Source organism: Quercus lobata, chromosome 4, assembly GCF_001633185.2.
Source record: "Quercus lobata isolate SW786 chromosome 4, ValleyOak3.0 Primary Assembly, whole genome shotgun sequence".
NCBI classification, from domain to species: Eukaryota; Viridiplantae; Streptophyta; class Magnoliopsida; order Fagales; family Fagaceae; genus Quercus; species Quercus lobata.
In genome coordinates this window covers 36,148,837-36,172,341 of record NC_044907.1, presented here as the reverse complement: position 1 = coordinate 36,172,341, position 23,505 = coordinate 36,148,837, and the positions used below count along the sequence as shown (strand labels likewise).

The 23,505-nt window shown below is 36.2% G+C and overlaps 3 protein-coding genes and 2 long non-coding RNA genes across 6 annotated transcripts; 1 reads left to right on the top strand and 4 right to left on the bottom strand.

Moving 5' to 3' along the window:
* Window positions 1–695: 695 nt before the first annotated feature.
* On the bottom strand, window positions 696–2,845 carry LOC115985107. Its single transcript, XM_031108075.1, has 3 exons — window positions 2,669–2,845; window positions 1,771–2,150; window positions 696–1,578 (listed from the first exon to the last, which is right to left on the bottom strand). The coding sequence occupies exons 1-3, from the start codon at window positions 2,843–2,845 to the stop codon at window positions 696–698; spliced, it is 1,440 nt and encodes a 479-aa protein (XP_030963935.1).
* Window positions 2,846–8,661: 5,816 nt separating this feature from the next.
* On the bottom strand, window positions 8,662–10,895 carry LOC115983647. The gene is made up of 3 exons (XR_004090138.1): window positions 10,568–10,895; window positions 9,789–9,869; window positions 8,662–8,697 (listed from the first exon to the last, which is right to left on the bottom strand). It is a non-coding gene; the product is annotated as an uncharacterized LOC115983647 (long non-coding RNA).
* Window positions 10,896–11,320: 425 nt separating this feature from the next.
* On the bottom strand, window positions 11,321–12,188 carry LOC115984149 (filamin-binding LIM protein 1-like). Its single transcript, XM_031107069.1, has 2 exons — window positions 11,755–12,188; window positions 11,321–11,649 (listed from the first exon to the last, which is right to left on the bottom strand). The coding sequence occupies exons 1-2, from the start codon at window positions 12,182–12,184 to the stop codon at window positions 11,600–11,602; spliced, it is 480 nt and encodes a 159-aa protein (XP_030962929.1). The 5' UTR covers window positions 12,185–12,188; the 3' UTR covers window positions 11,321–11,599.
* A 95-nt stretch (window positions 12,189–12,283) lies between these two features.
* On the bottom strand, window positions 12,284–20,547 carry LOC115984148 (serine/threonine-protein phosphatase 7 long form homolog). Its single transcript, XM_031107067.1, has 6 exons — window positions 20,268–20,547; window positions 14,350–14,441; window positions 13,457–14,238; window positions 13,259–13,346; window positions 12,674–13,069; window positions 12,284–12,580 (listed from the first exon to the last, which is right to left on the bottom strand). Exons 3-6 carry the CDS (start codon window positions 13,723–13,725, stop codon window positions 12,308–12,310), a joined length of 1,026 nt encoding a protein of 341 aa, XP_030962927.1. The 5' UTR covers window positions 13,726–14,238; window positions 14,350–14,441; window positions 20,268–20,547; the 3' UTR covers window positions 12,284–12,307.
* A 460-nt stretch (window positions 20,548–21,007) lies between these two features.
* Window positions 21,008–23,246, top strand: LOC115987476. 2 transcript variants are annotated; one of them, XR_004091096.1, is made up of 5 exons: window positions 21,008–21,123; window positions 22,105–22,193; window positions 22,289–22,446; window positions 22,570–22,683; window positions 23,196–23,246. It is a non-coding gene; the product is annotated as an uncharacterized LOC115987476 (long non-coding RNA). The 2 variants fall into 2 exon arrangements; XR_004091095.1 differs by having other exon boundaries at window positions 22,105–22,446.
* The last annotated feature ends 259 nt before the right edge of the window (window positions 23,247–23,505 follow it).

Sequence of the window (23,505 nt, the reverse complement as noted above, 5' to 3'; positions counted from 1 at the left end):
AGCCTCCAGACGATGTGAAGAAGCATCCTTTGGAAAACAACAGAAACAGATAAATCAGCAACCTAGTAGTCATGCTCATGATGTAATATCAAACAAATAGACTATAGTATTAGTATCTGGAAGTTCATTCTAATAATTACACAAAATCAAAACAAGTCCTACTTTTTTGAACTTTTTTTAACAATGTGGTAGATAAATGACAGCACTTGATAAATGGGAAAATGAGTTAATTAGAATACCATCAATTGTTGAAATATTTTGCAAAAATAGGGACTTCAGCATGCTGAATTTGAATACTTATCACTTCATTCACATCATATCCTATTTTTTGTTTCAATCCAATGGATGATACGATTGAAAAACACTTGTAAGAAATGGGCATTAGCATTTTACACATAATGATCCAACACATACAAAATCAACACTATAAATAATGCAGTCATCAACACCAAGCATAAGAAGAGAAAGTCTTAGTCCCAAAACTTTGGAATTGGGTATGCATCCTCAAGAGACTAATTGGAATGAACCACATGTACACAAGCAACGATGATATTTTAACGATATATGTCATAGTTGGTCCTTCAAATTTTTTCCAATCTTTCTTAAGTTATAAAAATACATAATTGAATGGCATATAGCATGCATTTTGTTTCAAGTTGCATTTAGAAGAATGCCACGGTTTAAAATTAGCGTACCTAGTCTGCGACACCACCACTTGTCGGTACCTCATTCCGCTTAGGGCATGTTCTTCGGTTATGCCCCTTTTGGTCACACAACCCGCATTGCACCTTCCTCCCCCCCTCCTTCCACGGTGTGGTTCTCGGCCGTCTCCCACTCTCGTCCATCTCATTCCTGATTTGTGTTGAGACAGGGCGGCCTTTCTCTCGAATCAATCGGGGGTTAGGGAGGACCCTTCGAGTTTCTTCAGGATCCGGCCATGATAATCTATCTTTCAACGCAGGGAAAATGGGAGCATAGCTCCGAAACAGTGCATCCACGCTATAGCATGGGTCAATGTATTGCTCTGCATCATGTCGATACCTAATACAAACTGCAATGACATGTGAACATGGTATCTTGTACAACTTCCATTTTTGACATGTGCAACTTCTTTGCAACAAATTAACTCCATGTGTGTGATCCCCATGTCCAGCACTCTCTGGATTATGCGGTGTATCTACTTGATATGATTGTTGTTGCGCGCTCAATCTTGTCACCCTATGACGCTCCACCTTCGCCTTATTTCTCATGAAGATATGCAAGGCATATTTAGTCCATTTTTGTCCCGAATTTGACTGTGCTATGCTCTTATTGCGACGATCATCGAAGTAAGAATTCAATTTGAACCATGTGTATTTCACCATTGCCGTAATGGGCAAGCTACGAGCACCCTTTAGAAAACCATTGAAGCACTCAGAGACGTTTGTCGTCATTGCCCCATAACGATAACCCTTGTCAAAACTTAGAGCCCATTTCTCTTTGGGCACATCCTTTAGATATTGGTGCGCATCCCGGTTGACATTCTCAATTAACTCGAAGGTGGTATTGAACTTTCGCTCCTGGGTAGCACTTGCTGCCCTTCATACTAGATTCTTTAAAGTTTCATTGTTCCATCTAGTGTTGACGTTACTACATAGATGACGAAGGCAGTAACGATGTTCTGTCATGAGAGGCCGCAGGGAAAAGTCTCGATTATTGTCTCTAAAAATAGCTTGTATCCCAAGGTGTCTGTCAGATATGACACACAGGTGTCTCCGGTCAGTAACATACGTTCTTATACAAGCCAAGAACCAACCCCAAGTCTCTGTGCTCTCGCTCTCGACAACGGCGAAGGCTACTGGATAAATTTTATTATTAGCATCTGTCGCCATTGCAATCATCAATTTCCCTTTATATTTTCCATAGAGGTGGGTTGCATCAATGCTAATCACAGGCCTACACTTCTTGAACCCAACAATACATGGACAAAATGCCCAAAATACGGACTTGAATGTACAGGTTCCCTGTTCATAATTATCGTCCACTATTAACTTATACTCTGTACCCGGACTTGCGTCCTTCAGTCCTGCCAAGAAACGCGGCAACTCCGCATAAGACTCCTTAAAATCCCCGTATATAGATGCAACGGCCTTTTGTTTGGCATCCCATACCTTGTATGTGAACCATAATGATTACGTTAGAAATTAATACAAGTTAAATAAAGAAACTTGAAGAAAACAAATCAAGACTTGTAAAACTATATTATTTCTTCGCTCCGCATTCCTTTTTTTCTTTTCTTTTTTCAATTTCAATTTTCATAATATAAAGTATTCATGGGTTTTGGGAAAAAAAATATCATGATTATACTTCCCAAAAGACTGATGTCTCTATGTTGTATTGAAAATATAATGCAAGTTAAAGAATAGAATACCTTGTAATGAGATATTTCGTGTTGTAACTCTGCCAAAGCAACGTGGCGTAAGTTCTTTATCTTATACGCAGGGTCTTCTCGTATATAGCGCTCAAGTACATATGATAAGAACACCGAATCAATCATCCGACCATCATGAGCATTCTAAATTTTGTCGCACGTGTGGGGGCCCTTGCATTTTGCGATCTTCCAGATATTGTCTCCCTTGCAACATATCGCACGGACTGACCATGGACAGGAATCATCCTCGCAACTCACCATAAGCCTCTCTGAGTCTGAATGCTCAGTTTTGAAGCTAAAATTATCTCGCACTGCGTACCAAGTCAACGCATGTCGCACCGCCAATTTAGTTGCGAATACCATCCCTTTAATTGGCTGCTCCCCAGGCGTCCATGGTAATACTTCCGCTTGCATAACCGGTGATGGATCAAACATATTATCCTAAGTGTTTTGGGTGAACCATTCCGGCGTAGGATCGGGACCGGGGCATGTCTCTCTATTTTCTTCTACAACCACATCTTCGATATGATCAACATCCTCATGTTCACCCATGGTATCTAGGAGCTCCTCGAAGTCATCCCTAGTAACATCGATATGGGTTGCATCATCACCAAGTCCGTGATCATTAGGGTTATTGTCGGATGTGCCCCTATGGAGCTCATCATTAGGTAAATGCTCTCCTTCATGCACTTGCTGGGGCCCTTCCTCCTCCTCAATTGAGTTCCCATGGGCAAATGTCTGCCACGGTTCATTGCCAAACCCATCTCCTGTGTTCTCTACACACCCTTGATAAGATCTTTCTGGTATTGACTCGATGTGCTCATCTACTCTTCCATCCAAAACAGTATGTTCCGAACCCTCTCCAGCCTCTACTGTGGCGGGCTCAACAGTGACATAGAGATCCGAAGCAATGAATCCTCGAGCCACCATTTGTGCAACCATTTCCCACATCATCTTCACTTCGGTGCCACCCAATAATTGTAGTGAATTGTAGAAAACCTGTGTGTCTACAACCCATTGAGGTGCTCGATACACGATGGAAATCTTATGCCTAGAGTGGTCTAACCCCATCGCCTTCAATATTCTTCGTTGCAAGTTCGTAAGCCCTATCCCATGTTTCACCTTAACGTATTTTTGCTTTTGGTTCGAGCCTTGGTATGACAACCCATGCAACTCATGATAATACATCTCCCCGTCGTAGTACACATAGAAAAAGTGAAAATCCATCACCGACCTGTTATTAACAATATAAAAGTTGTCATCATCTATAACCACTTAAATAAAGATGACGTATGATAAAAACAATTTATATTCAAACTCAACCTCCTAAACTTTCTGTATAGAGATATAAATAATTTTCAATCGTTTTAACCACATATCTATAATTTATAATATATTTAATTACAATACTTGGCTGCCAGCAAATTGTAAACAAAAACTGTGTTTTATTTAATATTTAGATAACTTGTAAATTATAGAATAAATAATATACAATGACATAGTATTCTTTTACATCTAAATAAATAAAATACATAGAAAAATAAAATATAAAATTTAAGATTCAAAGCATAGGCAAATATAATGACAATGATACGAATTCTTTTACATCTGAATAACTAAATACATAGAAACATAAAATATAAAATGAATTCCCCAAAGCATAGGCAAATATAAGTTTTAATGATACAAATTTCTTTCTTCTCCTTGAGTTTTTTGTTATTTAGATATAGTTTATGTTAATTGTGGCTCCCCCCAAATGAATTTTGATATTGTATAGACGTTCATTTTCTTTACCAATATCACTATTCACATCACTTGCCTTTCTTGCTTATCTCATAAATGAATGTGAACAATATAGTTATGTATAAATTTTTTTACAATTTTAAATTCTGAATTTTTGTTATAAACTAAGTTTTTTAAATATTTAGAAGGATAGAGAAGTAAATGCTGAATGGGGCATATTGTGAGAAGCAATCAGACAGCAAGATATATACACAACTTTACAAGTATTTGCTATATTTTTAGATTTCACAAAATTAAATAAAAAACTTATACATGATTTCTTTTTTCTTAATTTATTTGAAGGAAAAGGAATCAAAGTACATGTCTAAACTATATGTATTATTCTTCTAAAGCATATAATAATTTATGGATTTACTATCTCTCTTTCAACTATTAGTAATTATGAAATGGTTTTTTTTTTCTTTCTTTTTAGGTAAAAAAAAAAAAATGCTTCTAATTGCAATTGTTTCTTTACAATTTATTTTGTTACAATATAGTTCTGCTCCATTTGTTTAGATAACTTGTAAGTTATATATATATATATATATCAGCAGTTGTACATGGACGCAGGGTCTTGCAAAAAACTCAACTCATGAACTGTGGTCATGCAAAAATAATGTCATACGAACCACACATGCACACACAATCAGACAAAACATTTAACTTACCTCTATGTATACAATAGGCAGGACCCAAAGGTTAAATGGTTTGCCTTCAATGGAAAAAACTGACACAGTTCATCTGCAGATGGTGACCCAACAATTGTAAATAGCTTCAGTAATCTTTCACATGGCAACAACTGACTCTTCACATGGACTTGTGATGTTAGTGCAAGAGTCATTATGGTCATAAATTCTACAAGTAAGCTAGTGAGGGAGACTCAGAAGGTACCATTTGCCTTAAGTTAGTGGTTGGCGTCAGACAAGTGGGCAGGAAAAAAAAAGGTGAATTTCACTTAAATTTGGAAGATCAAATGCTCATTTATAGCTATTTTTTATTATCTTTTTTTTTTTTCCATTTTTGTTTGAAGATTAGAATAAGTGTTTGTAGATTGTAAGTGTCACTCTATCATAAATTTATATTAGAGTAATTGTACAACCATAATTAACAATTTGTACAAAATGTTGATGTGGCCAACTTGTTATTGGTTTTTATTTAGGCGTACCATTAATATGCATTTTTTCATAATAGCTTAATCACTCACCACAACAGTACTTTGTAAAAAAATGTGATTGACAGTTTGTATCTGTAGTATTATTCTTTATATTATATGTCTATGAGACTATATGTAATATTGATTGTGTGCATTATTTTTTGTTATAATGTTATTTGTGTAAATAATAATGTGTGTGGAAGTTTGTGTGTACAATATAAAAATAATACTTATATGGCTAATGAAAAAATGACATGACATTTGTAATTTTACTACAAACACTTTATAAAAACTGTGGGAACTTACATGTCCTGATATAACTGGATTTTATTTATTCTCATGACAAAAATAAAGAAAAAAAAAAACGTTGGCTTCATTGTACATTAATTTTTCGTCAATCAAAAAAAATAATAATAATAATTAACGCCAACCAAGTTTGCGTTACTGGGTGGTGGTCTTTGTGAAGTACCCGAGCCCACCGTGCTCGGGTACTAGCAGACTTCCTACACTAGCAGAGTACCCGAGTTTGGTGGACTCGGGTACTTTGCAAAGTACCCAGGAGTGGCCCAGCGTACCTCTGCCAATTTCAAAAACTATAGGCCCACCACACCCGTACATTGGGTGAATTTTTTTAAAAAATTTTTGCTTCTTTGGGTTGATGAGACTTTGAGAATTATTTAGCCAATGAAAACATACCACGTACTTATTTAGCTTAGTTCACAAATGTTATCTTCTTCTTTGGATTTTCTTTCTCTCTCCGCCCCCTCTGTAACTCTCTCTTTTCGCGTCTTTTTTTTTTTTTTTTGACCTTTTCCATTGCTCTTCCCTGCACTGATCCATGCATCAACACAGTGGCAATGGGCATTAAATCTGAAAGTAAAAAGAGAGCCAGAAAACAAGCATAACAACCTCAAAAAGTAAAAGGAAAAAAGAAAAAGAAAAACTTAAAGGTGTGGAAATTCCTTGCGTTGCAAATGGGCATATTAACACTAACAAGAAGCTCAAGTCCCGCAGAGAAGTCATTGATAGATCTGAAGGTGAAGGGTTTTTGGGTTTGATAGATCTGAAGGTTTTTCTGATTTGTTAAATTTTTTTTTTTTTTTTCCAATTGAATTTTTTTTTCTTCTTGTTGTAGAATCAGAATAGAGGGATGAATAGCAACTGGGTTAAGAAACTGGTTTGCAAAGATCCAATTAGTAGACACGGCTTTTTCATCCGTAGCAATTTCTTTCTTCTTTTTTTTTTTGTTTTTTTTTTTTAATTTTTATTTTTCGGTAGAACTTCATGGTTCTATTTTGGCTTTTGTTCTCTTTGTTCTATTTCCTTAATCTATACAACAAAAGATCTGAAATTTCACGTGAGGTGTGGAAATTTTATTGAGCGGAAAAATGACAAACTTTTTGCAGTTTTTGGTTCTGTTATCTTTTTCTTTTTTGGTTGATTTTTCAATTCAGAGGCTCTCATGGGAAAAAATGCAGGAGATAATATCAACTTTTTACGGTTTTCTTGGTCCTTTTTCTCTTGCTCTTTCTTGTTGACTTCTTTTATCGATTCAGAGGCTTTTCGCTAATCTAGGGGAAAAAAAATGAAGATCCATAAAGGTGTGGAAATTCCTTGTGTTTTTGCGTGTTTGAACATACACTATCAAATTTCCATCTTTCATGCAGATTGGTACCCGAGTCCAAGAAACTCGGGTACCAATCTGCCTAAGTTCATGATCTTGTTGAGAGTACTAGGCCAACGTTAAGTTTAAATTAGGTAGCTTGGTACCCGAGTTACATGGGCTCGGTTACCAATCTGCGTAATTTCCAAAATTACCCTGGCTTAAATACCTGGGTGATTCTGAAATTAGGCAGATTGGTACCCGAACTTCCTGGGCTCGGGTACCAGTCTGCCTATATTAAAAAAAAAGGCGTAGTACCTTGGCTTTTTTTGGGTTTAATTTTTTCCCCATGCAGATTGGTACTCGAGGTCACTAAACTCGGGTACTAATCTGCCATTTTCTTAAAAAAAAAGGGACTGAAAACATTCATTAAGAACCTATGCAACAATACAAAGGAAAGCAAGAACTGAAGTCACAGCAAAATTTGCCACAACATGAGAACACAGGTGCTTTGCACCTTCTACTGAGAATTGTCTTCCATCAATATATAGAGTGCATAGACAAATCAAAAAGGAAAAAAACCACCACACCCTCAACAACAATGGAAAAAAGTTCATCTCATTTTTTTTTCATAATAGCTCAGTGCTAAGCAAGATTACATAATACTCACCAAATAATACATGGGCTAAGTTATTATTTTCCATGTACTCATAGGCTAACAATAATTGCTCCCCTTCAATACAACATCCATAAAGCTTCACCAGATTTGGGTGTTGCAAACAAGAAATCATGCCTATTTCATTTAAATATTCACAATTCCCTTGCTTTGATTTAGATGAGAGTTGCTTAACTGCTATGACAGTACCATCAGGTAGTTCACCCTGCACCGAACCTTATCGGATAAGCAGGAAAATCAATACTCAATGGGATCAGCCATGTAAGAGTAATACCTTTTTTTTTTGTTTTGCTAAACATTTGCTAAACGAGTGATACCTCGTACATAGGACCAAAATCACCTTCTCAAATTTTGTTGGCAGAATAGCAATCATTAGTGGCTGCTTTTATTTTTTTTGAAGGTAAAAGTTCTCTGCAAATTTAGTCCTGTAATATCTGTTCCAGGAGGCATATATGAAGCCGTATGATAAGGAATTGTCAGTTTTCTTTGTAATTACTTTCATGATTCACACTTAAGGAAAGATGATATGCTCATATGAAAATTATATGCTCAGGTGCATAAAAATTGTAAATTTTCATTGTAACTGCACAAAAACTAGTCATTACTTGAATAAGAAATTGAGAATTCAATTCAGTAAAAAAGAAATCAACCCTAACAATTTAACACGACAAAATTTTGAAGAAAAAAAAAATTCTAAGAAGTTTCATATACTCTGATAAATTACATATTGTCCCAAAAACTTAAATTATTTGGAAATGGTGAATTAATCAGTTAACCATAAATCCAACAATCGCTCTCATATAGACCCAAAATGCCCCTTAATAAGTGTGGTCCAACACATGGGATATTTAACATTTTAAATAGGAGCTGGTTCCCACAGTTTCTGCATACAAACCCCAAGTAGAAACTACAGACTCAGATTAAAGAAAAGCCAAGCTGCTACGAAATGTGTCATCAGTGCTCTTTTCTTTCTTTCTTGTTAGTGCCGCCACTATCTACCACTTTCTTTAAGCACAATATTTTGTTTTTTCCTTTTTACAAGGAAATTGCCTTTCTTGGATCCGATCTATCAACTGCAGTTGGAGAAACAAACATTTAATAATATATATAATCAATACAGAATGGAAAATAACAAAAATTCCAGACGGGAAATCTTCAAACATGAAAACTATCCAATTTTTATGGAAGAAAGGTCATTCTCTAAAATCTGTATGATCAGCACAGTTCAGATACATTCTCTGTGGCTATTCTTCAAATTTTTTGATAAATGTTTCCTTCATTACTACTTCTCTTTTCTCACAATATTTTTAAGATAAGCTTCGTAACAAGAACCAAATCAATAACATTCAAGAACCAGGAAATTCCAAAAACCAAAGATAACTTGCAATACAATTCAATCAATCAGAATCCAGAAAAAAACCCATTAGTCTAAACCATATGAAAGCACAAAAAAAATCTCAGGGACAGCATCATCGGCCTCAACTTCCGTGCCAGTGGTGGCATGGAAAAGCCCATCTTGTTGTTGTTCCACATAGCCTTTTCTTAAAATTCAAATCTGGCAGTCACTTTCCTAAGAAAATCTTCAAACCCTTTTCTTGAATTTCCAAGAAAAGTGTTTTTTTTTGTTTCTTTCAGTTGTTGGAGAACCACTTTCTATTTAAGGATAACTTAGAGCATTCAGGAAGAGAGAGAGTTTCAGATCAGGTTTTCAGGGGAAAAACATACCCCTGGCACAGAAAGGTACCAGGCCACAGACTGCATATATGGAAGAAAATATTATGTATTCAATATATTACAAGACTACATAGGCAATCCCAGAAAATTCTCAAGTACCTACCCCAGATAAGACCCTAATTGAACCACAAACAATCAGCCTTAGTTCCCTAACCTATCAATGTCTAAATTCAAACTCCACTAAAAAAATATGCTCTATCAACTATTTGTGCATCTATATAGAGCAAACTAAGAACAAAGTTTTCATTTTTCAACAAATAGATTACACTATCCATATTGGGAAAGTAGAGAACATCCCAGCAATGCAGAATTATCAAAATAAGGGAGTAGAAAACTGAAATGTCCAAAGTCAACCATTAAAAAAATGTAGTAATAATAATAATCATAAATAGACAATTTAAACTTAATGAAATTACAAGCAGTTGCATACCAACAAACCTTGCTGATCTGGAAAGGCAGCAACACATCTTGTCTGGTACTTTAGAGGTGAAGTGATTCTCTTGAACTCAGTCTGTTGGCATTTGGACCATGATTAGACTTGAAAATTTAAAGCAAAATAAAGGGAAGATAAGACAATGAGCACTATCAATGACTCAAACACAATTTACGTTTGAAATTTCACGGTATCTCAACCATTTGCTCATTATTATGTACACATATACTTTCTAATAACAATACAAGTACAAAACAAGGATATTTGTAAATCCCATGAAGAAGGCCATTGTAAAATTCAACTCCTTTTATATTGAAGCTTGGAGTTCTACTTGTGCTTATTGAAACAACAAAGAAGTTACTCAACTCATATCACCATGATGCAAACCACAAAATACTCGTGTAGTTTAGTTTCTGGTATAAAGAGACAGTAAACTAATAGAGATGATAAACAGCAAAGAAACCTATTCCATACCCAGTTCACAAAGCTTCCATATATTTATCAAAGATGTAAACCAATATCAGGCATATATGTTTATGTCAACAAAATATACATATTTCCAGAATCACACTTGTGCAGTGATTAGATGATAAAGCCACCCATATGTTGAACCGTACAAGCAAACAAAGAAACATGCCAACCAAAATAATGTATCATATTTTGTCTGTGGGACTCACAGGAGAATCCTTAGCAACAAGAAATGAGGAAGCACTTGTGAGTCGTGCTGCTAGCATCCAACTTCTGGTGGTTATGAAAAAAAAAATAAATGCTCTAACCTTTTAGAGTGTTGATACAAAAAGGTCTCTATACTGCATAGAAACCATTTCTCTTGCTCCAGCACTTGTAAGCATCTCTCTTAGTAGCTACAGACCACTTGGGTTTTTCCTGTGTTTTCAACCCAAAATTTGCTTTCACAGCAGACTAAGGAATGCAGTAAAAGCTAAAGAAAGTACTGAATAATGACCATCATCACTGCCTCAAATTTGTTTGGAAGAAATAAATAAACGAACTAGTCAATCGCAAAAAAAGGTTTTGCTAACAATAGCAAAAAGTTAATGTCACATACAGTGAATCTATTCCAAACAACCTACCAAATACATACATACACACACATATAGAACCTGCCAATTTTTCTAATCCACACACACATATAGAACCCAAGTGATTCAACCTGCCAGATACATACACACACATATAGAACATCCCAATTTTTCTGATCCACACACACATATAGAACCTGTCAAATTCAACCTGCCAAATACATACACACACATAGAGATTCAAATATTGCACAATAATGAATCTCAATCGAGAGTCAGCCACAAGTATCACAATGGAACACAAATCAATGACAAGTCTTGCCCCTCACAATATTGGCTCAAATCAATGACAAAATTTAAAATTTTAATATGGCAAATGAATCAATCCAAAAAGAATGTTATATGAAGGGGTTTTATCCTTGAGCTCAAGTGTATCTCAGTTTTTATTGTAGACATGGCTATCTTTTGGCCAAATACCACCTTCTCCTAAATTTACTAGGAAAAAAAAACAGTTGTGCAACTGAAACATAATTTACATAAGTTATTCTATAGATCTCAAATGGAAATTTCTGAAGTTCATTGGCAGAATTTTGCAAGTTACGAACAAAAAATATATCAGATTGTAAGCCCAAATGTTCATGTTCATTGCCAAAATATATGTGCTACTATATATATATATCACCAAAGAACAAGAAGATCCTATACATGACAAAAAGATCCTACACCATTACAAACCCAAAGTAGCACAAATTCTTGCCCATTCTTGAATCATTCTCGTTTTCTTCTCCTCACCGGTTCCTTGACTGGTCTCACCTTGCCTGAAAAGAACACAACAAGAACACAACACAAGCAAATATTAATATGCAAATGATTTAACTATAAAGCGATGTATATGTAATCGGTATAGAATCAAACTATAGTACCATGTCCAGTCCCACAGTCAGGAGGATGTGTCCGTGTGCGTTGCGGCCTTCGTGGCCGATCCTCGATGTGCAAAGGCTCTGGTGGGGGGGTGGGTATCTTTGTCTGGATAAACTCGGTATGCACAAACTCAGGGGGGACAGCAACAGGGGTGGGTCGCCCAGGAGTGGGCATGAACCTCATCTCATCTCTATCATCTAAAACTGCGGGGGCAAGACCGGCAGTCAGTGGGGGAGACGTACGGGTGGTGGGCAACAGAGATGTACTAGGGGGTGTGGGTGGGCAAGTACCATCGCTCCTCATGGATGGGGACCCAAATGTGTCTCTATGGGCAAACATATGGGATGGACCCGCATCATCGTGTGCCATGGAGCCTACGTCATAAGCAATGTCGTCCCACATCTCATCTGTTGTCTGACTTGCTTCCTCCATGGTGTGGTCATGCACGGGTGTGTGGCGCCGAGTAGATGTGGGCACGGGTGTGTGACGCCGACTAGATGTGGGCACGGGTGTGTGACGCGAACCAGATGTAGGACGCTGAGCAGATGTGGGACGTCAACTAGATGTGGGCACGGGTGTGTGACGCTGACCAGATGTGGGAGGCCGACTAGATGTATGACGCTGGCTAGATTGACATCCTCCACGCCCTTGACGTCCACTTGCTTGCCGACCACGTCGTACAGCTGGTTCACTTGTGTTGCCCACGTTACGTGCATGGTCCAAGGATAACCGACCGATCTCTTCAACAGCTTGCAAGGCATTAATACAGTCGGTGTAGATCTCAGACCCTGGTTCGCACTTCGTTATAATGTGCAACTGTGATTCAACCTGTCAGAAATATACAAGAGGGTAGTTTAGTAGGTTTAACTAAACTATGCGAACCAAAGTACATTTATAACGAAACAGTCTTTGTAAATTTACCAAAGTGTCCCAGTACGAAGTCTCTTTTGTAATATGGCGAATAGTGCGGGGACGAAACCAAACCAAATACTCGTCATTGTAGTTCATCTCCCCGTGAAAGGCCGGTGCATCGGCAATTCTGGCGTGCACAGCCCATTTAGCAATATGCGGGGCATGTATTCGGGCCCAATCTTTTTCGTGCTTGCCCTGGAGGGTGATCTTGTGCAGTTCAATTGAAGTATCAACATTTCCTGGTATGCCTTGCTTCATCCCAAACTGTCGGAGAACATGTTCGGGATGATGGCCTTCAACCACCCAAAAATGTATCAGCGGCACAATAGACCTCCATATACGTTGGCCTGCCGTACAATATGCGGGTTGAGAACGCAAATAATTTCTGTACGGCTCCCAAACAATCTGCAATGATTCAACAGATGCAAACAACCATATTAACAATATAATTAGAAAAAATATGTAACGAATGTGAACAATACATGTAACTCTGAAATTAAGAATGTTTTTTTTTTTTTTTTTGATAAGTAAGAAAGATATATAATTAAGAATGTTTATTCACTCCAAAGTGAATTGTAAGTACAAAAACGATACCTGATTTGGCCGCAGTGAAGTAAGTGACACACGATAGGCACGTAGGACGTGCATCGAATGTTCAGTTGTTATCTTAGCCCCTTTCCATCTAGCAAACAACACAGACATAACCTTCATATTAGTTACTTACATAATTCCCATGCGAACAAAGTTAATGAGGAAAAGGAAAATCAGTACATATGCTAAGATGCTACATACCTGACAGCAAGTGGACCTGGAGGCAGTGCCTGGTGTGGATGCCTCATCACAGGACATATGTGGGGAAACCTCGCCCACGCCCACAACTGCACCAATAGTAGTGCACCCCCAATCTGCTTGGCTGTCTTCTCTGATGCCTTACAGAGGTGTCTATAGAGCCAACTTAGTGCTGCACTACCCCAACTATACTTCTTTCCGTTGCTGATTGGATCGAAATATTGCAAATACCTAACTGAGATCCGTTCTCCAGACTTATCCATAAATAGCATACCACCTAACAACTCCAATATGTAAAAACGAGCATACTTCTGCACAAGCGCCTCAGGGGCGTCAACCGGGAGAGGGTCGTGAAACTAATCCTCAAGCCATTTGGCTTTTATGCTCGCCCCTTCCAGCACTCCAGTGTTCTTTCTGTTGTTTCTAAGTTCTCTATTTGGCGGTATACGCCCTAGCAATCTTCTGCAGACGTCACGCCAACTGCCTGTCGAGGGTATAGATTCCACCAACGGCAAGCCATCTACAGGTACCCCCATTATAACCTCCATATCTTATAGTGTGATGGTCATCTTACCGTGAGGCAAGTGAAATGAGTGCGTCTCCGGCCGCCATCTCTCCACCAACGCTGTGATCAATGCGTGGTCAATGTCCATATGTGGGACCCAAAGCAGCCCATCTAACCCCGCATCAGTGATATAAGCGAGAATTCGTGGATCTAACCCATCTACCCCTCCTTCAAGCAGACCTTTGTCTCGGTGACGACAAGTCAATACACCTGGCACTTCCTGCAAATAGAGCAGCGTAGTATTAATAATAATTACAGTACCACATAATAAGTACGCTTCAAAGTTAAATTCTGCCCATCTTTCGACTACATATATTGAATAAGTGCATACCTCGCCTTCCAAATGAGCATCCAAAAGCAAACTTGAACGATGCTTATCCTGCCTCGTGCACAAAGTCTGTATAGCTCCATGTGGGTCCATATCTGGCATTTGGAAACAACATCAAGACAGTCTTATTTATTTATTTTTAATTATAAACAAATTTGTCTGAAAATGGCAACATTATTCATCTAATACAGTCTTTCACTGATTTAATAAATTATTTTAGAAAAGTTAGTTATCAAAGCATGTGTTTCGACAATTGATTCATTTAACAAATTAACATTTCTTTTGATAAATTAACATAGTATCAAAGCATGTGTTTCTACAATTGAAACTTATCTCTACACTACTAAAATAAATTATAAACAACATAAAAAAGTGTTAAAATAATAATTAAATTCACTATTTTTTAACATGAGACAAAACTTTTTATCGTGCAATGTGTGCATGTGCGTGAGTGCGTGAAAAGATTTGTGCAGCTCATGGGTCCGGGATACAATTATAATTTTCCGAGTAACATTGGAAAGATATACATTTGGACCACAATACCAAGTTCCCGTTCACATTGGCAATCAGTATTCTCAAAACCATATCAGTTTCCTTAAAGAATAAGAGATTGCAGTCATTAATAAATTTTAATTGATTTAATTAGTACAAAATCTTGAAATAAATTTTGATGCTGTCACTTTTTGCCATTTGGGTTATTTACATACCAATCACACCCAAAAAATGCCAAAAATGTAAGCACATCATGGGTAGTTCAATTTTCTTCTCAAATATAGAGTTTTAATGGCTTATTGACTTGAATAAAATGAATTACAAAAAAAAATTGAGTACGCGATTGTGTGGTGCAATAACATTCTTCACAATACAAATTGCATAAATTCTCTTTTTAATAAATCTAAAATATTCAAATAAACTTGCATATTCACATTTGCATTAACCTAGTATGCTGAAAAAATTATTGGAGACAAAAGCCACTGCCATTCTTGAACAGAAAGAAGCAGCAGAAAGAATGAAAGAAAACAAAATCAAACATAAAATGAAGAAACAATAAAATTCCAGCAATTATGAAATAATAGCACCACAAGTATGGACTGAGGTGTGAGCCTTGTCTTCCTTAACTATATTTAGCAGAAAGAATAACATCTTCCATGATATGCGTATTGAACAATGTTGGAAAGATCAATACATGGGGAGGGAAACTACAAAGTACAAATCATGGAGTATCATACAAGAGCAAAACGATCACAAATGTTGCTTCTTATTTTTATAAGTGCAAATTCAACCAACAAGTTACAAGCTTGACAAAAACAAACTAAGTACATGAATGTATGACTTCAATACTATGTTAATTGTTTGAGTATCTATTTCTAATTTAAGAACAAAACTATACCTTAAGGTAATCCTAAAAGGTAGAGTCACAAAAAGAGAGAGATTAAAATAAAAAATAAAATCATATGTTAAAAGATGATATGTTGAAGTGACAAAATTTGGTAATATCACCTCAACCAGAACTTTTAATTTGATGTTAGGGGATGACCAGAGCAATACACCAATTTATGCCAGTAATCCTTGTACTAAATGACATTTTCTTTTCCTTTAAGTAGAGGATGGTGGATAAATTAAGAAGAGTTATGAATGTACCTAATGTGAGAGGAAAAAAGAAAAAAGAAAAGAAAAAGGAAAGCAATGCCCTATGCCTAGTAATCAGGAAAAGGGAGGACAAAGTAGGGGAATGCATGAGATACATAGTTATGAAACTCACTTGAGGAATAGTAAGTGAAAAGTTATATACTTCAAAAGTTTTTTGATGAAGTTTTACCAAAAGAGTTTGAGTTAGTTCAATAACCTAGAGGATAAAGGCCTAGAGAATAATTTGAGGTACATAATTTTGGAACTCACTTACAGAATAATAAGTGAATAGTTATTTGGTTGAAAAAGGTTTTAGACAAATAAAGTTATACAAAAAAGATTTGAGTTAGGTTAATAGGCTAATGGGTTGATGATATTCTATCTCCTATATGAATTTTGTGTCCGAGGTTTGATCGCCCACAATTTTAGACTAATCTAGAAAAAAAAAAAAGGAAAACTTTGAATTAGTTTCAAAATTAAGTAAGATTGAAGGAAAAAATGTTGATGCTTTTAACTGTAACAATACGTATTGAAAAATATATTTTCCATTTGCTAAGAAGAATAAATTTTGAGGTCTTAAGTGTCTAGCATAATTGTTGTATGGTATAGAATTGATGAATAGAATGAATGGTACCGCAGTTGGAATTGATAGGTGGGTAAAAAGGCTAGTGAAAAGGAAAACGAATGGTTAGCCTTTAACATGAGTGAATGATAGTAAGGTCGATTATCAAAAAAAAAAAAAAAAGAATGATAGTAAGGTCACCTACAATGCCGACTGCACAAAGCACAGGAGCACACAGCCAAAAGAAAGATGATGGTTTAAAAAAAAAATATTACAAATTGATATTTTTTAAAATAGTACAACCTCATTTTGTGATATGGCTTTCTAAAGAGTTACAAATAAAAATTGAAGCCATATGGTTTTTCCACTTTGAGACACCAATTTGCTAATGATGATAAGCTCATAACTACATTGATGCTGATCGCTATCTGCTATTGAGACTTCTTTATTAATTTCATAAAACAGTATTCATGATAGTTACATGTTTTTAGACCATCAATTTATGGACAGCCAATTTGGATTTTCTTGAAAACCAGTTCTATTAATGCAGAGAAAAAAAAAATATTATTTACTAGGAATAAGGAATATATATATATATATATATAGTAGCTCATATGGTTATATGCAACATCATTATATGTGATCTGTTTCAACTTTCAAGTTTAATGCAAAAAAGTGAAACATTAGAAGTGCGACAATGAATTCTATTTGTGTGTAAGAGTTTAGAGGCTATATATCTTAAAACACTGCCACATGAATTTGTTCTATATATAGGTGTTACTTTAATAAGCCTATATTAGGTTATAATAAATATTTCGAAACTATTGCTAAATATCTCCTATCTCCTATAGTTTCACACTTTGAAACATGGCATAAGATTACACAGATAATTCCTAATTTCCTATTAATCACTAAATAGTACGATATGCTGCCTGTATGGTGTATATATGTGTATCATGAAGATCCCTTTTTATTTCCTTAATCTTTGCATTTAGAAAAAAAATACTAATTACTTGTGGAGAAAACAGTAAAATATATTTCATGTCCATTCAATTAGTTCACATTTGTCAAAAGATTTTTTTTTTTTTTTTAAACACTATTTTTTTTTCCATCTATTTGTTTTGCATTTATCAGTAATATTTTGACTTTCATTCCATTCTAACCAGAATATTCCGTTCTGGTACATAAATAGGTACACTATATACCTAATATTTTTGTCTTTGTCAAAAGTCAGAAGCCTAAATTGGCCATTTGGACAAAATTTTGGCATGAAATGAGATCTAACTTTGTGGATTAGAGTTTGAGGTTTGGAAACACCTCATTTAAGAGGACCTTTGTTGTAATGCAAGTAACAATGAAAGACAAAGACTAGAATGACTACAATTTCTAAGAAACTAAGTACCGATATCTAAGTTATTTCCAATGCAATGGATTTGAAGTAATCTAATTCGAAATAAATTGGCTTGAAGTGAAATATAAGTAAACAAACTAATTCAAACTAATTCAATTCAAAGTAAACTACATAAACCATATACTAGTCATCATTCTAAAACCAAACTAATTGAAAGCAAGCACAGCAACTAGATACAAGAAACTAACTTAATTAAACTTGATCACAAAGTTCACAGAAAGCACTTACAAACATAAATTCTTCACTACTCCTAAGAACTACAATATCTCCTACAAAACTAAGTACAAATGATCTCAACAAATTTTTTAGTGTATTCGCGGTGTTATTTTCTGTAGAAGATGCCTCTATTAATACTTAAGATTTTAGCGGTTATTATCATTTATCAGTTTATGCCTTCCATGTGTTTCCTTGCTAATTGTTAATGACACTTTCCAAATTTTCAACTATTCTCAGTAAACTTCTTACAACTTCTTTGAGGCAATTATTCCAAAGTTAACTGCATCAATGCCATGTGTCGCTTTTGCAGATGTGTGTTCCAAAAATTGCTCAAGGCCCTTAACTACGTTGAGGGAATTGCTCCACCCCGCCCTCAACTATTTGAGTATTACTATGCCTAGCATTACTCCTAGTTTTCAATTATTTTTACTGGGGGCACCACATCACCTACACCTTTTCAGTTGTACGTTTCTTACTGTGCCTCTATTTCATCCCACTTCAGAATTATTTTAACCCCAACAGAAACCATTACAAACAACATTTAACTCCATGGCAATTGTCATTTAAGCCCAAGAAGAGAAACACGTGAAATGAACAATTGTCAGTCTCTCACCTAACTGCCAAGGGCCTCAAGTACAAATAGAGGACTCGTTTTCAAGAAAAATAAATCTAACAAACTTGCTTATACATAATGCAATGATCATTCTCTTTGTTAAGAGTCTTGAAAGTTGATTATAGAGATGTTTTGATGGGATTCAAGGCTGCTAAGATGGGTTTCTTCAACACTTGACTGGTGGCATTGATGGAGGTTGGTGGCAATAATTGTGGATGGATGGGTATGGATTCAATGGGTATAGAGAGAAAATTTAAATAAATAAAAATACAAACCAAAAAAATAGTAATTTACTAGGAAAAAAAATATATAATATAATTTTTATGTGCTCAAAACAGCATAGTTTACAGGATGTGGTTTAATACTGTACGTCAAAACTACATTGTTTTCAGCTTAGTAGGAATTTAACAACAGCCCCAACAACGGGTATTGACAAAGGGACGCATATCAAAGCGTATTATACTTTTCGGATCCAAAATCTAAATGTTTAAACTTTAAGCTTTAGAGACAAAACAAAATGACCACGTACTTTAAGAAACAAAGTGCAATTTAATCAAATATAAACATTCCTCATCTCTCTATAACATTTGAGACAAGTAAAGAATATTTCCATTCCTTCCATCGCATATAATCAGCCCTACCAGGAAATTAGAATGGGGCAGAACCATGTCAAATTTTGTTAATTTGCAACAAACTCCTAAAGTATTATTCTCACTGTTTCGGTACCACTCATAGCTTTTTATGAGACAGCATGAACAAAACATTTATGTTATATAGGGACGAACTGCTCTAATATATGTCAAATAAAAATTTTATATTTTATAGAATCTTATACTAACAATTGAATTACTTTTCAACACCATTCTCTAGGTTAGAGAGTTTCCAAATACGAATTGAACAACTCTTCTTGTTTGAGCTTACTGAGTTGCTAATCCAGAGTTCATCCAGTACATGTTTATGACTTAAGAGACAAATATGGCCCTAACTCACAAATCACAATTCACGTGTCTGCTTCCAAAAAAAAAAAGCGTTATCTTACATCATTAGCATCTTGGACTTCATTTTGAATCTTAGTAAAACTAGGGTCAAAGCTTGGATCCAATGCACTAGAGCACTGGACCCAATCCCAGTCTGTAAAACTATATGCATTTTTAAATTTAAACACTACTAAAATCAAGTGAAAATTAACACAAATCACACATAGGTCACTTCCTAGCTAAGGTTTACCCTCAATATAAGTTGGCTTACTGACACATGTATCATAAGCCTCTTCTTGTCAGTGTAGAGTAAATGTTCAATTTGTATAAGCTATAATGGAAAGATAATTTTGAAACCAAAAATCTACGATCAAGTATACCCAATGCTCCAATCTGGCTCCAGATAATGGTTCTGTAACTACAAAATAACATTTACAGCATCTCCTCTACAAATACCCACAAAGACCCACAAATACCCAATGCTGAAACAAATATTGAGATAAGGAGACATACCTGGTGAATCCAAACTGAAGATGCAGACCGACAGTGACAGTGAGAGCGAGCGCGAGACTGAGAGGGAGACCGCGAGCGAGACCGGCGAGACTGAGAGGGAGACCGCGAGCGAGACCGAGAGCAAGAACAAGAACGAGACTCAGAATGAGAGCGACCGCGAGACTGATAGGGAGATTGAGAGCGTGAGGAAGATGATAGCGAGATTGAGAGGGAGATTGAAAAAGTGATGGCGAGATTGAGAGGGAGTTTGAGAAAGTGATATCTGAGATTGAGAGGCAGATTGAGATTGAGAGGGAGTTTGAGAAAGTGTTAGTGTGGGTAGCAGTCTAACAAATGGTTTGGTTTGTGGGTAACAGGGGGACAACGGGTTTTTCTGGTACTCGAGCTTCCTGAGCTCGGGTACCAAGCTATTTTTTTAATTCCTTGTTTCCATGTCACGGTGCCAGGTGGATTAAAAAAACATGGTACTCGAGCTCACCAAGCTCAAGTACCCGAAAAAGTGGTACTTTGCTATCTAGTTCGGAAACAGTGTTTTTGAGCAAATTATTTTCAAAATTGATGGTAATGGGCCATTTTTGCCCTGTTTCTCTTCATTATTACTGTTCTTAATTTAACAGGGTCAACTTTCTCATCATTAATGTTCTTGAGGCCCAAAAGAGCTGGTGAATTTAAAAACATCAATAAGCCCAAGCCCAACCCAACATATTAGTGCTTTACTCTTTTTACGCCTAGAACAGAAACCTCTCTCTTCTGCCAAAAAATGTCCCAAACAATGGAACCTCGTCGACAAGTACAACCTTGGATCCTCCGACAAAGGAAGAACCATCTACCACAAGACATCGTACTCAACATTCAGGTGCGTTTGCAAACCCTGGGACTTCTCAATCACTAGTCCTAATTTCATCTCCACCCACCTTAATAACACCAACAACGACGATGATCATGCTTATCTCATACAAACTTGTATTCATTATAACTCTTCTAGGATACCAAAAGTCTGTAAGCTTCTTTGTTGTGACCACACGTTTGATTAGCTTTTTGAGTATTCAGTCCCCTCTGCTTTTGATTTAGACATGTCCCAAATTGTCAGTTCGTGCAATGGTTTAGTGTGTCTTGTTCGATATGGAAATCGTTCCACTACTTCTGATTCTATGTTTTTGTGCAACCCCAGTATTAGAAAATTTAAGCCAAGATTTTTGGAGTTGCAATTGTGATCATGGATTGTCAACACCTTCACTATTTTGGAGTAGCAATTGTTTCCCCTCATGTTTTGGTGGCTAAATCACATGTTCATTGCCAATGGTAATGAGAATGAATCAGTGTGTTTAGCTGCTAATACATTGTGTTTCTATTAGTATTGGTGTTGTCATTTTGTGAAAATATTTAACAAATTATTAAGTGTAAATATGGAAAGTTCTTTTTGAACCTCAAAGTTTATGGTAATGTGGACAGTGTTTCTAAAATTTTGTTTTATATGAAGAAGATTTGAAGACACGCTGTTGTAAGGTTGTCACATGGCTTGGCCCCTTTCATTTTTTTGGCATTGATGTGATTTGACCTGCTTTGGTTCATAAGATAAATTTGTTTATTGATTGCATCACTATAATAACATTTCAGTTTTTTGTTAATATACAAAAATAGTAATTCTGAACTAAAGTTATCTTTTGATTGGATGTCATACAAGTCTTTTCTTTTTTCAACTCTCTGGAGTTGATTTCCATTTTGAAAGTTGACAGACGTTTTAATTCTCAAATTGCCATTGTAAATAAAAGTTTATGGTAACGTGGATAGTGTATCTAAAATCATGAATTTTATTAACGACATCTATTGTCCCTAGTGTAAAAGTTGGGAGTAGCAATGAACCATCTCCTTGATTGATTGTTCAATCTCCAGCTGCTTCTAGGAATGGTCTTTATTTATTTCAAGGTACACCTATGACACTCCAACAATTTATTTTTCCTCAAACTCAATCATTCCATCAAGAATGAGTACGGAATACCCATAATTTTCATCAAAAACAGATATACATTAGTAGCTTCTGGTCTATTTGGAGCCTTGGATTAAAGTTTACTAGCTTTTCCCCTGATTGGAATGGCTCATAGGTGCAATGAGCTCATACAACTTGCTTGGCCAACATGGCTAGATCATCCAATGGTGCCACAATTTGAGTTATCTGAGGGTGAGCTGCCTACTTTACACACTGAATTTCTATCCTCAGTTTTGGTGTCAACACTTAAAATTATTTGTGCTTCAGATTCTTCTGTTAAAGGTTGCAGCTGACTTTTGACTTTTGTCATACCAGTATCTTGAATCCCAGCTTCAGATATATCTCCAGATCCTTGAGTCTCTAAGCCTTGTTGATTCCGAGTTTGAAGAATCGATCCTGATGCTCTAATGGAGTGTTCAAGTTAGATAGGTACAGAGCTTGAAGTCCTGTTTCTCCATACAAGGAACTATGGCCATGAAACTGCTTTAGCTTTTCCAAGGACATTTTACCTATCACACGACTATTAAAAACAATCTGAGTCACACTGGACATTGAAAGAAGTTCTGTTATGGTTTGAAGGGCTCAAACGACCTTTTAGATCCTTCACAAGTTCTCATATACTTGCCCCTCATCTTTCACTTGAAACCATGCCCCCAAGTTGCAAATCATCTACAGGTTCAACTGCCAGAAGTCCCTACCACCACATTATGTTGCTCTGTTTCCTTTCTATTGTCATCAGTAATAGTTTCACAGTTTATATTTTCTGGATGGGTTTGTTTTTCAAATTCCTCAACTTTTTTAGTCCAAAAAACTCCTTGCTTCAATTCAGAATTGGGCATTTACACTTTCTACTATGTGGTTCTAACTTTGCTGAGTCTCTACAACTCGCCATGTCTTTACAAATTCCTTTTATGTTTCTTTTTATTATTATGCTACTCTAGGATTTCCAGAGTGTTGCAGTCAACCATACGAAATTCACAGCACACCATACCGAGAGGTGGCCAGAATTAAGCAATTGGAACTTGTGCCAATACAGATAATTGTACCTGCCCAGAAACTGAAGCTGAAGGCAGCGGCATTATAGCAGCCCCTCCTCCAACTGATGTAGTTGTAGTTGTTGCAGGACCATGTGGTGGGGTGTGCCTGCCACCATCTCCTCCTCTACATGAAGATTTCCAGATCTACCGAATAGGATTTGAGGATCAAATGGACTGTGTAATATTGTATTTGTTAAATGTTTTATGATCAGAT